Source organism: Monodelphis domestica, chromosome 8 (genome assembly GCF_027887165.1).
Source record: "Monodelphis domestica isolate mMonDom1 chromosome 8, mMonDom1.pri, whole genome shotgun sequence".
Lineage (NCBI taxonomy): Eukaryota > Metazoa > Chordata > Mammalia > Didelphimorphia > Didelphidae > Monodelphis > Monodelphis domestica.
In genome coordinates, this window is record NC_077234.1 from 66,070,200 (window position 1) to 66,085,436 (window position 15,237).

At 34.9% G+C, this 15,237-nt stretch overlaps 1 protein-coding gene across 8 annotated transcripts in view; it reads right to left on the reverse strand.

Annotated features, from left to right (window-relative positions):
* Positions 1-15,237, reverse strand: part of ACSL3 (acyl-CoA synthetase long chain family member 3) — a 128,168-nt gene that overhangs the window by 52,026 nt on the left and 60,905 nt on the right. For all 8 annotated transcript variants that reach the window (XM_007502204.3, XM_007502201.3, XM_007502202.3 and 5 more), the window contains 2 exons: positions 9,159-9,268; positions 1,807-1,945 (listed from right to left, as the gene is read on the reverse strand). In XM_007502204.3, coding sequence (XP_007502266.1) covers positions 1,807-1,945; positions 9,159-9,268 — 249 coding nt within the window. The remainder of the gene's footprint in view (positions 1-1,806; positions 1,946-9,158; positions 9,269-15,237) is intronic.

Consider the following 15,237-nt stretch of genomic DNA (forward strand, 5'->3'; position numbering starts at 1 on the left):
ACCCAATCACTCCTTCCCCCTTACCCTACCCACATAGCTCCATCCCTAACACCAAATCAGACTCCAGTAATCACAAACAACTCAAATAAATGCTTATTCCCTCCCTCTAAGGGATGTTCCCACTCATGATAAGCAAGGGAACCTAGTAATGATTAGACATTATACACCTTTCTTTCCAGAAGACATTGAGAGATTCAAAGAAAAAATAAATCTTTCCTTTGAAGATGAACCCATTGAAGTCATAAATAAGTTTGAAAGCATTTGCTGAAATCAGAATCAGAACTAAATTAACTTGAATGATTTGCTTAATGCCCTGCTAACGGAAAGAGAAAGAAGTAAAGTCCTTCTCTTGTCACTCAGGCCCAGGGAGAGGGTGCAATTCACTGGCCCACTGAAGACCCTAAATGGGACCCAAATTCAAAGGAAGAGTACTTACATCTATGTCAGGCTAGGAATGCATTACTAAAAGCAATGAGGACTTGTTCTGACAGGCCAGGTACTTGGACTAAATTCAAAGACTTGAAACAGGGGGAAAATGAGAAATCACCTCAGTTCATTGATAGGGTTGTCAAACTGGGATACAGATATCTGGACCTAAATCTTTCTAGGGTAAGAGATATTAGACACATAAGAAAACATGCTGCAGGGTTCTTAGGAAATATTTTATGATTAAATGCCCTGACTGGTCCACTATGGACATCAATAAATTAAAGAGAGTAGAAATTTATGTCTTTGTCAACTATGAAAAAGAAGATAAAGAGGAAGCTGAATTAGTGGAGAGATTAAAAAAGTAAAAATCTGAATTAGAGGAGAAATTAAGGAAAGAAATAGCTGAATTAAAGGAATAAGTAAAAGAAAGGGCTATAAGACAGACAGAGATCATAGCTCTTTTTAAGGAACACAAGAAGCAACCAAAGACTTTTGGTGGGGTGGGGGAAGGAAGGTCATGAAGCTCTGGATTGTAGAAACAGGAACCAAGAAAACAGAAACTGGAGAAATAATAACAATAATAACAACAATAACAGATCCTCTAATAGGATCTGTAATTATAATACGGTAAATTGTGACATTGTGACATGGAATGTGAACTATGAATTCCTAATTTTTTATTTTTGTTTTTTTTATATTTGCAATAGGATATTTGATTTTTTCTTTCTTCTTATTTTTTCTTAAGTACATGGAATCAGTACTAATGTTTTTTATTTTGAAGGATAAGTTTATAATATCTATTAACCCTAATAACAATATATACCCAAAAGCTTTAGAATATGGAAACTTGCCATTGATTGCTAAACTAATAATTGTGTCTGATTTCAAAAGAAGGGACCACAAAGAGCCACTGCACAGTATTAAGAAGCACAAGTTCAAGGAGATCAACAATCCCGTCAGACTGCTGAGGATCGATGCTAAGACAGAGGACTTGTTTTGAGGTTCGAGGAAATGGTTATTTGACAAATCCAGATGCTAAACTTCCCCATGCCAGATTCCTACAAGTCCCTTAGTTTTGCTTTCATTTTGGTTCCCCTATCCCTGAGATTAAAAGTAAAATCAAACCAGGGAATCATACTTCCCTTTTACCTAAAAATCTAGTTACTTCTCTTTTATAGTATGGCAATTTTCTATAGATCTGGCTGCCGAATGGTAAGTGCAATATTGCTGCAATTGTCCTGCAGGCTTGTAGGACATCAATCACTTCAATTGCGCCTTGCTGGTGATTCCAAAAGAACATTCATGGACATACAATATTAGTAAAAGTTCTAGTATGACTAAAAATAATACAATCATAGAGAAGTTAGTAGAGCATACCTGAGTGTGCCTTTGCTCCCAAAGCCTGTACAGCTGCCATTGTGTGAACAATGACACCCTTGGGAAATTCGGACCAAGTTGTTGGCTTACCATCCACAGTTATGATGTGTCGCAGGTGAGGAACAAGAGATACAATGTCCTATAGAAACAGGCAGTGTTAAAAACCATAATCATTACTTCATATAGTAGTCCTACATTGAAAGACCTAACAAAAGTATTTTCAATAAGAAACCAACTTTGTATTTTTCACCATAGAAAATGGTCTAAAAATAGATCACAAATCTTAAAAGGCTCTGCATTTTGTATCAACTGACTTGTAAGTATTTAACCTTTCCCCAGACAAAAAGAAAGTGCTTTGATATACAGGAAGCACTTTGAATATTTTTCTTCCTAATACTCAAAACATCTCTGTGAGGCAGGTGTTGCTATCCACATTTTACAGATGATAAAACTGAAAGATTAATACTAGAAGGCCCAGCTACATCAGTTGATGCAAAAAAATTTATTTATTTTTACTAGAATCTACAATAATTTCTTCTATAGGAGGCAAATGCACTTTAAAGATAAATAGTTACATTTTATTATGTTACTTTTAAAAAGTTTTCATCCTACAATATTGATTTTCTTTGCCCTGTGGAAAAACAAAAACTGTCAAATGACCCACATTAATCCTTTTAATTTGTTTGCAAATTCTAGTCCTAGTTAAGCAATCAGTCAGCATTTACTAAACTCCTACTTTATAAGCTATAGATAAAAAAATGTAGACATGAAATACTGCCTTCAAGGAACATACTTCAACTGGGGGGAAACAATAATTATATAGATGGATTTACACAAACTACATAAAAAGGAAATACAAGGCAATTTCAAGGAGAAGTACTTATTAGCAGATTATGGGATCAGAAAAGGTCATGAAAGAGGTGACTCTTCATCTCAGTATTGAAAAATAATGGGGCCTCTAAGCCATGAGAAGAGTCTGTACTAACTAAGAGAAATAGGGATAGAGTGTTGTAGGTGAGGAATAGCAAGAAGGCCAGTTTGGAATAGGAATGCCTGATGAGTAATAATGGATAACAAGACTGGGATAGTAGGCTGGAGTCAGGTTGTGATGAACTTTCAATGACAGAGGAATTTGTATTTAATCCTAGAGTTAACAAGGAATTTTTTTTTTATAATTGACCGAGTAAGGAACGACAGGGTCAGAATTGTGTTTTAGTAATATCACTTTGCAAGCTGTATGGGAAAATAGACCAGAATGGGAAAAATCTTGAAGAAAACAAACAAATCAAGAAGTGATTGCAATAGTTCAGATAACCTCAATAACTAGAAGAATGGCTAAACCTCCAAGAGAAATCAGGAAGTTTGGAAGAGGATTGAGTTGGAGGGGGGAAGAGGGAGGGAGTATCCGATTTGAAATACTAGTATGACTTTCAATTCCAAATGAACAATATGCAACTGGAGACTCAGATCTAGAGCTCAGGTGAAATAAAGAGCTAGATATAGAAACTGGGTTATTATGATGATGAATTCATTTGGATATTAAGTGATTTGTTTAGAATAACATAGCTATTAAGTATCTAAGGCAAAATTCCTGAGACCACAGGATCATAGATTTAGACATGGAAGAGACATGAGAGATCATCATCAAATCCTACCCCATCTAAGACACTCTTGAGAGGAAAAGAATGTAAATAAATGCAATGTTCCTATCTCACTTCACCCATTTTTCATTCCATTGAGCAGTCTAAAAATTTGGAAAGAAAAATCACTTCTAAACCCTGGGACAACTTTTCCTGTAGTCCCTTAGTCTGCAGGGATCTCACTCAAGTTTTAATTATATTTTCAAAGTCTGGATTTTTCTTCTGGCCTTATGATCAATTAATGAATAAGCACATATTAAGTGCTTATTGTGGACCAGGCACCAAGCTAATACTGAGGATTCAAAGAGACAAAAATACAGACTCTGCCCAAAGGGCTCGGTCTTTAATGGAGACTTGCTGTGCAAATAACGATACGCAGAAATATGAGGTAAACTGAGAGGACAGGTGCTGGTAGCTGGAGGGACCAGAAAGTCCTCTGCAGAATGTGGGACTGAACTTAAAGAGTTGTGGAGGCAGAAATGAGGAAGATTTAAAAAGAAAACTAAGGCAGCTAAGTGGCTCAGTCAATAGAGCATCAGGCTTATAGTCAGAAGGGCCTGGGTTCAATCTGGCCTTAGATGCTTCTTGGCTTCCCTGACTTAATCTTGTAAGGACCCCCAAGGGGTTAAATGTCTCCAAAGTCTCCCTCCTCTACCCTGTAAGTTCACAAAGAGAACACAGGTGCAGAGAAAAGAGCAACCTAACCTTGAGTATAATGATGTGAAAGCAGAGAAAACTCCTCCCTGGCTCCAGAGGCCAGGCTCTAGCCAAAACTATGTGTGTTGACTGTTTGATTCCAATTATGCATTAAGCTTAGTTCCCACAGTAAAAAAGATAAAATAGGGATTGTTTCTAGCTTGGGAAGCCTGTTGATAGAGTAACATGGTGGATTAAAGCTAGATTGGTATAAACCTACAGAGTGTGAGATTCTCTCCTCCCTTCACGCTACCTTACCCCTCCCCTCAGTCCCAATCCTGGGATCCCCAAGATCATGACATTTTGGTGCCCAGCCATGGAGCACAATGTGACTCTAAGGTCCATGCCCAGAGAATTGGCAAACTATTCTGTGTCATAGGGTAAGCATAAGACTCCCAAAATCAGCGTGCCTACAAAGTAATATATGGAAGGTGTTTGGGGAAGAGTAAGTCGGCTTTGTTTCGTAGGACAAGTTGCCTAACATCAGGGGATTTCTATGGCCTGCTAGAAATCAATTCAGCCAGAGGATTTTGTACTGTCTGGCCACAGGAAGAGACATCTCATAGTGAGTATAACATCTCATCTCACAGAATAAACGAGAAGGTTTTTCTTCATTTAAGGTTAGATTTACTCAGGTATTACACATTCAGGTGGCAAGGAAAAAAAGCAAGCAGGAGTACAAAGCAGAATGCTTTGCTTTTCAGTTTTTAAAGAAACTGTACTTTGAAAAAAGCAAGATTTTTGGTGAAGTTTTCAGCCTGAAACCACACAAGGAGAATTGTTCTTTTTAATATAATGTAAAGAATGGATGCATTTAGTTAACAGGATCCTGAGCATATGTTTACTATTTGTTTTATGTGTCTTTATGTGTGTCCTCATTACTGGAATTGTCTTGGTGTTTTCCTAATTAGGCATTCAAAAAATATGCTTCAGAGCCCTCCACAAAAGGAGGTAATTAATTCTGACCTCTAAACTTGACGGAGTGTTCCATAAATCTTCTTTTTCCTTATCTCGGAAGGGCCCTCTGAGAGAAGAAAAAAGATTAGTTTGGAACACACAAAAGGAAATTTTGTCCCATAATTTGACTATTCACTTAAGATTTAATATTAAAGATTGATATATGTAACTTTGGAAAATTGCTAATGAGTCTGATAAGATAGTATGATATAGTGTAATTTAATGGTAATAATTGTGTATCAGATAAATGTGAAATGTTAACTAAACTTAATTCTGCACAATACATATAGCTAGAGAATTGTTTATGATCATTAGGACTGGTAATGTATAATTATTTCAGTGAATTTGAGAACTGTTTGAATGTAATTAATAGCCAGCTTGACACTAAGAGGGAATTTTTATTTTACAAAGGCAAAAAGCTGTATTGGCTATTTAGTAAAGATAAGATCTATAAGTATAAAATTCAGTTAGGAAAAGGTTGTAATGAATTGTGGAGAACTTTTTCTAAGATTTAAATTTTGGATTTTAAAATGCAATTTTTTTAAAAACATGACAGCATTGGAATTTTAGGAATTTAAATTTGGTGATCTGTAAAGGTGAATTAACACAAGTATTAAGAATCTGGTATATTGCAAAAGATAGAACTTCTAAACAATGATGTACTTGATTGGAATGTTTAAATTGTTTTTAAAATATGTGCTAGGTATAAGAAGGAATTAACATGTATTCAAATATAATGTGTTACAATGTAATACTGGGTGAACACAAAATATGTATGAATATATACTGTAAGGAAAATTAATTTTTGTGTAAATTGTTAATAATGTAATTGACAAGGGAAATTTTGAATAGTCCAGAAATCAAATAGTACTCAGTAGCAGGTTATTAACTATAGGTAGAGTAGTCACCTCTCCTCTATTTATAGTAAGAGTAAAGAGGAGAAGCCCGTTTGGGTAAGAGAAATAGTAAGTGGGAAAAGGTATAAAGAATGCTAGAATATGAAAGAAATATTTAATCATGTATGTAGAAATGTCTTAAGATATACAGAGTCAAAACTGGAGATTTTATTCTGCTTCGAGCAGAGATTTGTAAAGGAAAATTGGAATATAATGGAACATTGCTCATGAGAGTCAATTTAGAAGTTGTAGAGTTTTAAATTAATATCTATTGGGAGTGATTTATTAACAGGGTTTTAAAGACATGCAAATTTTATAAGCATAGTAACTTAAAGAGTTAAAGAGGAATGGAAAGATATCACAAGCCATGCAGTGCTCAGAAAAAGTGCTTCGGCCTTGGAACTGTTTCAAAAGTAATTTAACTCCTTAACACAGGAAGGAGAACAAAGTACTTACAATTATTTTACATTGATATTTAGGGACTAATATAGCAAAACAGTATAAGATTTATAGATGAGTACCTTAACTCTATACTTCAGGAATTTTAGGGAAACATTTTAAACAAATAAAAGTTGTCAGCTGCCTTGTACAAACTTTAGAGATATAACTTAAAACCCCAAGATGTTAGTTGGCAGCTAGAATAAATTTTGATCCAGTATTAAGGTATATATTGCAACCAAAGTTAAAGAGTAACAGGATTTTTAAGAAAATGGTATCTAGGTGTAGAAGGCCCAGAACTTTAGGAATGTATTTGCCAACATACCCAAATGCCATAATCTGTATATACTATCACTAAGTAAAAATATGAGCTTTCCTAGAAACATACAGGAAAGAAGTTTTTTTAGCTGAAACTGCATAAAACATTGCTCAGACAAGGTATATTAATTGGTGTAACTACAGAGTCCAAACTATAAATTCAGAATACTAAGAGAAATTCAGGTTCAAAGAAATTATGCTTCCTTTATAGTTACAACAGTTAATATGGTGGAATTAGTTAAACTAAAAAATGCAATGATTTATGAATAACTGGATTAACTGCTTAAGATGCTAATGTGAATATATCAGAAATGAATATGTCACTTTTTCCTGTAAACACTTCTGTGTAAATCATAGTATTTTAGTGATATAAATTAAGGATTACACTTTGAAAAGTTAAGAATATTAACCCCTCAAAAGAAACTGTTTGTTAAACTAGTAGGCAAGAATTAATAGAAAGCAAACTTGATGATTCACTCAGAGCCCTTGCTCCCTCCCCTCCTCCCTACTTTCTTCTCACAGCAGCATGACTTAAATAAACAAACATTGGCTGAGTATCAGAGCAGGTCTTTTGATTACAAATCAATTTCATTGATTATTGGAAAAAGGATTCCATTATTCAGCTTTATTTATGGGAATCCACATGTATTTTTGAAAACAACATTCCTTTGATTTAAAAATACTACTATTGAAGGCTTTTTGGGTTTTTTTTTAGCATAAACTGGTCTTGTCACACCCCTCCCTTCTCCTGCTACAGCTAGGGAATAAAACTAGGACCCTCTGAGTATTCTCAGAGTGCACTAAAAATACTGTAATAAGTGGGATCATACTAACTATAAATAAACTTTTTAGTTTTTTCACCACTATAGTGACATATATATATACAATTGGCTTCACCAGGTATAGGGGTGGATTTATGGAGCACCACACAACTTTTTCTCACTTGTACTTCTAGTTGTAATGAGCATCCTTCTCTACATCTCTGTCTCTGTTCTGACCCACTTGCCAAAATCTATATGGAGAGATGCAGAGAATTCAAAGGGCTCATTTCCCCCTTTGACATATTCCCCCCTCCTTTTTTGGCTTTCTTGTTTTAAAACAAATAAGGGGGAGATATGGGGGGCCAAAGGGTTAAATCCCCCCAAATTCTCCCTCCTCTATCCTGTAAGTTCACAAAGAAGATACAGGTGCAGAGAAAAGAGTATAATGATGTGAAAGCAGAGAGAAAACTCCTCCCTGGCTCCAGAGGCCAAGCTCTAGCCAAAATTATGTGTGTTGACTGTTTGATTCCAAATATGCATTAAGATTAGTTCTCACAGTAAAAGAAATAAAATGGGGTCTGCTTCTAAGCTTGGGAAGCAGTAGTCTAAAGCCTATTGTTGATAGAGTAACATGGTGGAATAAAGCTAGATTGGTATATGTCTGCAGTATGAGATTCTCTCCTCCCTTCGTGCCACCTTACCCACCCCTCGGTCCCAATCCTGGGATCCCCAAGATCATGACATAACCTCGACTGCCTAGCCCTTGCCACCTTTCTGTCACAGAATTGATACTAAGAGAGAAGGTAAAGGTATTTTTAAAAAGAAGAGCATTACAAGCAGATGGAATGGTTGTATATAAAGAAGAGCAAAGCTGTCAGTGTTACTGGGATGTAGAGTAAGGGGAAGTGGGGTTTAAAAGGTGAGAAAATTGAAAACATAAGTAGGATTCAGTTTAAATATCAAACAGGACTTTCTATGAGTCTAGAATGAAGAGAGAAAGCTAGCAGAATTGAATGAGTAGGGGGGTGACATGGTCCCCACACAGAAGATCAGTTAGGCAGCTGCAGGGAGGGCAGATTATAGCAGGGAGACAAGGCAAGAAGACCTACCAGAACACTACTATGAGAAGTCAAAGTACAAAGTGCTAAGTCCAGGGAGTAAGTGTAGATATGGTGAAGGTAGAAATAATGAGACATGAAACCATCTGGATGAGGGATAAGAATGAGCAGTTACTGATGATATTTAGTCATAGAAGCCTTGGTTACTAAGAGCATATTGGTATCCTCAAAAGAAACAGGAAAGTTTGAAGAGTAAGGGTTGCCGAAGGAAGATAATTCATCTGAACTGGACATGTTGAGTTTGATATGTCCAAGAGAAGCACAGGAGAGACCTTAGGTCTGGATCCGAAAAATCAACTGCAGAGAAATCACTGAACTCAGGCACTAGTAAGATAACCAAGAGATAGTATAGAGAGAAAAGAAGCCAGAAGGAAATGTAGTATTAGTGGGCATGATCTGGATGAAGAGATAAAGGATCATTTACTTATCAAGCAAAGAATAAACTGAAAAAATATATCACATATTAAAATTTCTCACAAATACTTAAGTCTGTTAGAAATAATTTTAAAATAGCTGCACTTTTTTTACCTTCAATTTTGTCTGCAAAAGTTCTTTACTTGTAATGATGTTGGTTACTTCTGTTTCATTTAATCCATGTGCAATTGCTGGACCTCCTAGAGTAGCATATAGTGTAACAACTACAAGGAAGAAAAAAAAAGAATAACTAAAATTAAAATACAATGTGAATATTTAAGCATTTCAGAACACTTGTTTATAGAAGTAACAAGAACCAGCTTCTGAGAGTAAATCTGAATCACTAAGACCTGTCTTTTGATCAAAAAGCATTTATTATGTACCTATGCCAGGCACCATTCCAATGGATAAGGGTATAAATATTTTAAAGTCATTATGAAAAAGAAAACAACAACAAAATCTTTCATGTTTAAACATTTTAATTTCAGCTCCCCCCAAAAAATTATGCTCATTACATATTTCTCATTCCCATTCACTGAAAATCATCAAGATTTTCAATTTTTAAAACAGAATCACCTGCTTTTAATTTCTTAGGTGTCTTTGAGTTATCTTTTATTAATAGATAAACACAACCAATTTCCAAAACATAAACTTATATTGGCGAGTACTAAATGCTAGAACAGAAGTATAATAGAAGACCCCTGTCCACAAGGACCTCACAAAGAGGAAATAAAGCATGAACATACTTGAGAAGTTTAATTAATGATCCAATGCAATAAGAGATTAAGCACCCATGATGGTGATGAACTAAATACTGCAGCAATAAAAGAAGAAAAGACCATTGTGGAAAAGGGCAGTCAGGAAAGATTTATTCAAAGAAGCAGGATTAAATCTGGGCTTTTGGATTAAAGTCCTCCAGGCAGCAAATAGGAGGTGGAAAACAAGCAGAATATTTTCAGAGAATGGTAATGAGTATAGGCTGGGTAAAATATAGAGTATGTGATAAGAACAATGGATGATAAAGATAGGCAGAACTGAGTCAGAATATGAAGAAACTTGAATGCTAGTCCAATGAAGATTTTTTAACAGGACAAAATGTAGTTTACAAAATCTGATAATGGAGGTAAGAAAGCCTAAAGGGGGAGATCATCTGGGAGGCTTATTAGGATAGTCCAAGCATAGAATAAAAGCCTTGACTAAGTGAGAAGCAATGGAAATGAGGAAAAAGAACAGACTTTGGTGTCTTGATGATTGACTATATCAGTCAAAACTAACTGCTGAAGATCCCGGTGGTAAAGAATCTAAGTGGCTAAAGGAACAAATGAGAAAGAATGCTATCTACATCCAGAGAAAGAAGTATGGGAGTAGAAACACAGAAGAAAAACATATGGCATTCAAAGATCATTCTTTTCCAAATATGAATAATATGTAAATAGGTTTTAAACAATGATACATGTATAACCCAATGGAATTGGAAGGGAAAAGGGGTGGGGAAAATCACAAATCATGTAACTATAAAAAATATTCTTAATTGGTTTTTTAAAAAAAAGAATCTAAGTGGCTAGCAAATTCAATCAGTTCCTGCTCAGTAAGTCATCATCATCTTAGTCTTTCATGAAAAAGAACCCAATACCTTTGATGGTAACTCATTCTACTTTTATATAGCTCTTTCATCATTAGAAGTTTTTTTCTATCAAGCTGAAATGTGTCTTTCTGTAACTTTCAAATTCTACCATCTAGGACCAAGCATAATTGGTCTAAAGTTTCTTCTAATATTTCAAGTTGATCTGCCATTGAATATGGTAAAATCTCAAGGACCTTCACTTTCTCAGTCAGCTATCTATTGGAATTAGTTAAAATTTTCAAGTTCCTTCCTAAAAAAGCAGACTTCAGAAAAGACAATACAGAAGATATACTTTGACCCTATGCACAGTGGTAATATCACCACCCTTGTTTTATCTCTCTGAATGCAACCTAGGATCATACCTTTTTTTTGGCTTCCATGTCATACTGTTGACTTGTACCAAGTATCCTATTAATGCTTTAATCTTTTTCAGATGAATTTCTATCTAGCTATGCCTTATAACTTGGCTTCATAAGGACAACTTCAGTCCAAAACTATATAAGCCTGCTGAATTTGATAGAGACTAGGCAAGTCCAGACCAGTATCTTACAACTTTATGATCAAAATGGACACATGATATAGACATAAAAGGAGATATCATAAGCAAATTATAAGAGCAGAGATGTAAAATAGGTAATTTTGATTACACTAAAATAAAATTTCTGTACAAATAAAATTAATGTAGGCAAAATTAGAAGGAATGCAGAAATTTAGGGAGAAAAGTTTTTAAAGACAGTTTTTCAGACAGCGGTCTCATATCTAAAATATCTAGAGAACTTTGCCAAATTTATAATAAGGGCCATTCTCCAAACAATAAATAGGCAAAAGATATGAACAGCCAGTTTTGGGATGAAGAAATCAAAACCATAAATAGGTATATTAAAAAATACTCTAAATCACTACTTATTAGAGATCTGCAAATCAAAACAACTCTGAGATATCGTCTCACACCCATCAAGCTGGCTAAATTGATAAAAAGGCAAAATGGCAAATGTCAGAGGGGATATGGGAAAATGGGGATACCAATACACTGTTGATAGAACTATGAATTGATCAAATCATTTTGGAGTACAATTTGGAATTATGCTCAGAGTTAAAAAACTGTGTATAGCCTTAGATGCAGAAATGCCATTGCTGGGTCTATTTTCCAAGGATATCAGTTGAAAAGAATTAGAATTTGAAGGGATACCATCAATTGGGGAATGGCTTGACAACTGTGGTATAGAATTGTGATGGAATAATATTGTGCCATAAATGATGAGCAGGTTAATTTTTTTAATAATTTGGAAAGACCTACATGAAGTAAAGAAGAGTAAAACAAAACCAAAAAAAACAACAGAACATTTTAAAGATTCAATATTTTAAGAATAACTTGTGAATGTCTACCTCCACGGAATGAACTGAAAACCAGAAACATGAAATACAATCTATATATACATATCTTTTTATTGGGAGATACAATCTATGGAACAAAGAGCGGAAAGAGGGGCTGAGATTTCTGGGAATAAACTTTTCTAAATAAATAATTTTTAAAAATAAAATAACTAGCATCTATAATGAGTAATTTTAAAAAGCTGCCTAGGAATCCAAGATGTCAGAGTCAAATAGTCAGTATATGTGAAAGACATAACTAGAATCTATGTCTTCTTGGTTCTGAGGCCAGCTCTCTATTCACTTTCTCAAGATATTTATTTTTTAAATTTATTTATTTAATTAATTTAGAATATTTTTCTTCTATGGTTACATGATTCATATTCCTCCCCTCCCCCTCCCATAGCCAACTAGCCATTCAACTGGGTTTTACATGTATCATTGATATTTCCATATTACTAATAATTGCAATAGTGATCATTAGAGTCTACATCCCTAATCGTATCCCCATCAAACTATGTGATCAAGGAAATATCTTTCTGCTGTTTCTGCTCCCACAGTTCTTTCTCTGGATGTAGATAGTGTTTTTTCTCATAAGTCCCTAAGAATTATACTTTTCTACCAGTAGCAGTGCAATGATACAGGACATTATATTTGATTGTGTTACAATGTATCAGTCTCTGTGTACAATGTTTTCCTGGTTCTGCTCCTTTCACTCTGCATCAATTCCTGGAGGTCCTTCCAGTTCACATGTAATTCCCTTATAGCACAATAGTATTCCATCACCAACAGATACCACAATTTGTTCAGCCATTCCCCAATTGAAGGGCATCCCCTCATTTTCCAATTTTTGGCCACCACAAAGAACCCAGCTATAAATATTTTTGTACATGTATTTTTCCTTATTATCTCTTTGGAGTACAAACCGAGCAGTGTGTACCAATATATTTATAGTCAAAACTATTAAGCTATCCCTCCCTGCTTTATGTCATCTACAAATTTTTATAAGCTTACTATGTGCACCTTTATCAAAGTCAATGATAAAAATATTAAATAGCACAGGATCAAGTACAGATCCCTGGGGTACTCCTGCACTGGAAATTCCCTGCCACAATGACACTGAAACATTTCTCACAGGATCCATTCATATAGCCAGTTCTTGGCTCCTGGATGTTACAATCATGTATATTATCTAATCCATAGCTATTCATCTTCTCCACAATAATAGTATATGAAAATTGATGATAATTTCTCTAAAATCTATGTAAACTATATTCACAGCCAGTTCTTTCAGGGATCAAGGATATAATTCTGGGCCAGGTAAAGTGGAATCAGCAAGGTCAGCCAAGTGCTCTTTTATTGACTTCTTATATTTTTGGCATCAATCATTTTTGTTCTCTAACAAAAACAAAGTATTAGGTCAATGCCCTATCTCTTCTCAGATATACTTTTTTTTTTACCTCTATGTGCTTTTAAAATCAAAACCTTTGTTGTCCTTAACTTACCTTGCTTTCCTCAGTTCATCCTGACCTTTAGTATTCATTACACTAGTGTTATAAGACCACACCTTGCTTTCCTTTGTATACTTCTTAAACTCTGTTGCTTAGAGACTTCTCTGTGCATGTCTACCAGTATCTTTGTTAATAGTAGTCAATAAAAAATGTATTATGCATCTATGTGCAAGCATCAGGTTCAAAGGCTACAAAAGAAAAAAAAAAGAAAGACAATCCTTGACCCAAGGAACTTCTAGTCTAACAGGGAAGACAATACAAAAAGTGAAGCTAAAAAGTGAGGAAACAGTCAACACAGCACAGAGCATGATGTTCCTGGAGTCAAAAATCAAAAAGAGCAGCTCATAAGAAACGAAGAGTTAACTGGAAAATTCTGAACCCTCCATACAGGGAGGCTTTGGAAGTAATTTATTGTTACACTCTCCAGTCCTTTGATCAGAGAGGAAAGGCAACTGACAAATGCCCTTTTTAATTTCATTCTTGAGACTCTCATCCCTCCCTCCTGGACTGATTTCACTTCAAGTATTTTACTCCATGTGACCCTACTTCTCTTTGTATATATTTAATAATGGTAGCTTTTATCATTTATAGTGCTTTCAGGAATACTTTGGTTTAGCATCTGTTTTTATTGTTATCTTATCCAATTATCATAACTGAAACTCTTACGTTTTTTCTGAAATCGTCTTCAGAGTAATATATTTGGTATCCTCACCAACTGTATTTTAACTACATATGTGTCAATGTTTAAATGTTTCTTGTAGTCAGGAAACTGTTGGGTTTTGTATCTTGACGTTCTCTTCCATTTTATTAGAAGGAGTTTGGTTGTGTGTGAAAGTAAGGAATTTGAAGGAATGAGAGTATAATGAAGCTATTTTAAGGAAAGGGAAATCTGGACATGTATATAAACAGCAAGGAAGAGAAGAGGTAAACTAAGAAAGACTAAAGATAAGACAAAAGAGAACAAAGGAGGCACCTAAAGAAGCCAGGAAGGGATGGGAATCAGGAACCCAAGGACAGATGTCCTTATCAAGAAGAGTTACTTCCTACAACAGAAACTAAGAGAAAGGAGAAAAAGGAGCAGGATATTGAAGGGTTTAGGTAGAAAAAGAAGGCACTTGCCCAATCCCCCCTCCTAAAAAAATCCCTCTATTTTCGCAGTAAACTATGAGGCAAAGTTATCTGAAAGGAGGGTGGAAGTGATGATATAAAAGGTTTGAAACTTCTACTAGAATTCCTCCTGAAAGTCAAACAGAGAATAAAAAGACTGTTGTGCAGCTGATATTAAATAACAAATCTATAGTTAACATAACTGGCATTATTACACAACTTTCTCAGCAAGAATACAAGAACACTTAAGTAGGTAGCAAGAAGAATGATAGATGTAAACCAAGGCTGAACAAAAGTAAAGGATTCAAAGGAAGCTAATGGTATAATATGAAATGTATCAATCATACAGACAAGACTGTTAAAGTAGGGAAGTGAAGCCCAGAGCAAGGGTGATGAGAAGAATAGAAAAGTGTAAGGGGACCAGCATGCAAGATGACAATGAAGAATAGATTTAGGAGAAGTTTAAAGGTTAAGAGATAATAGAGAGAAAAATATCAGAATTCTGGACTAACAGTCCATTAAAAGTATTTATTAAAGTATCTACATACACAGTAACAGCAATATTATATGATGATCAACT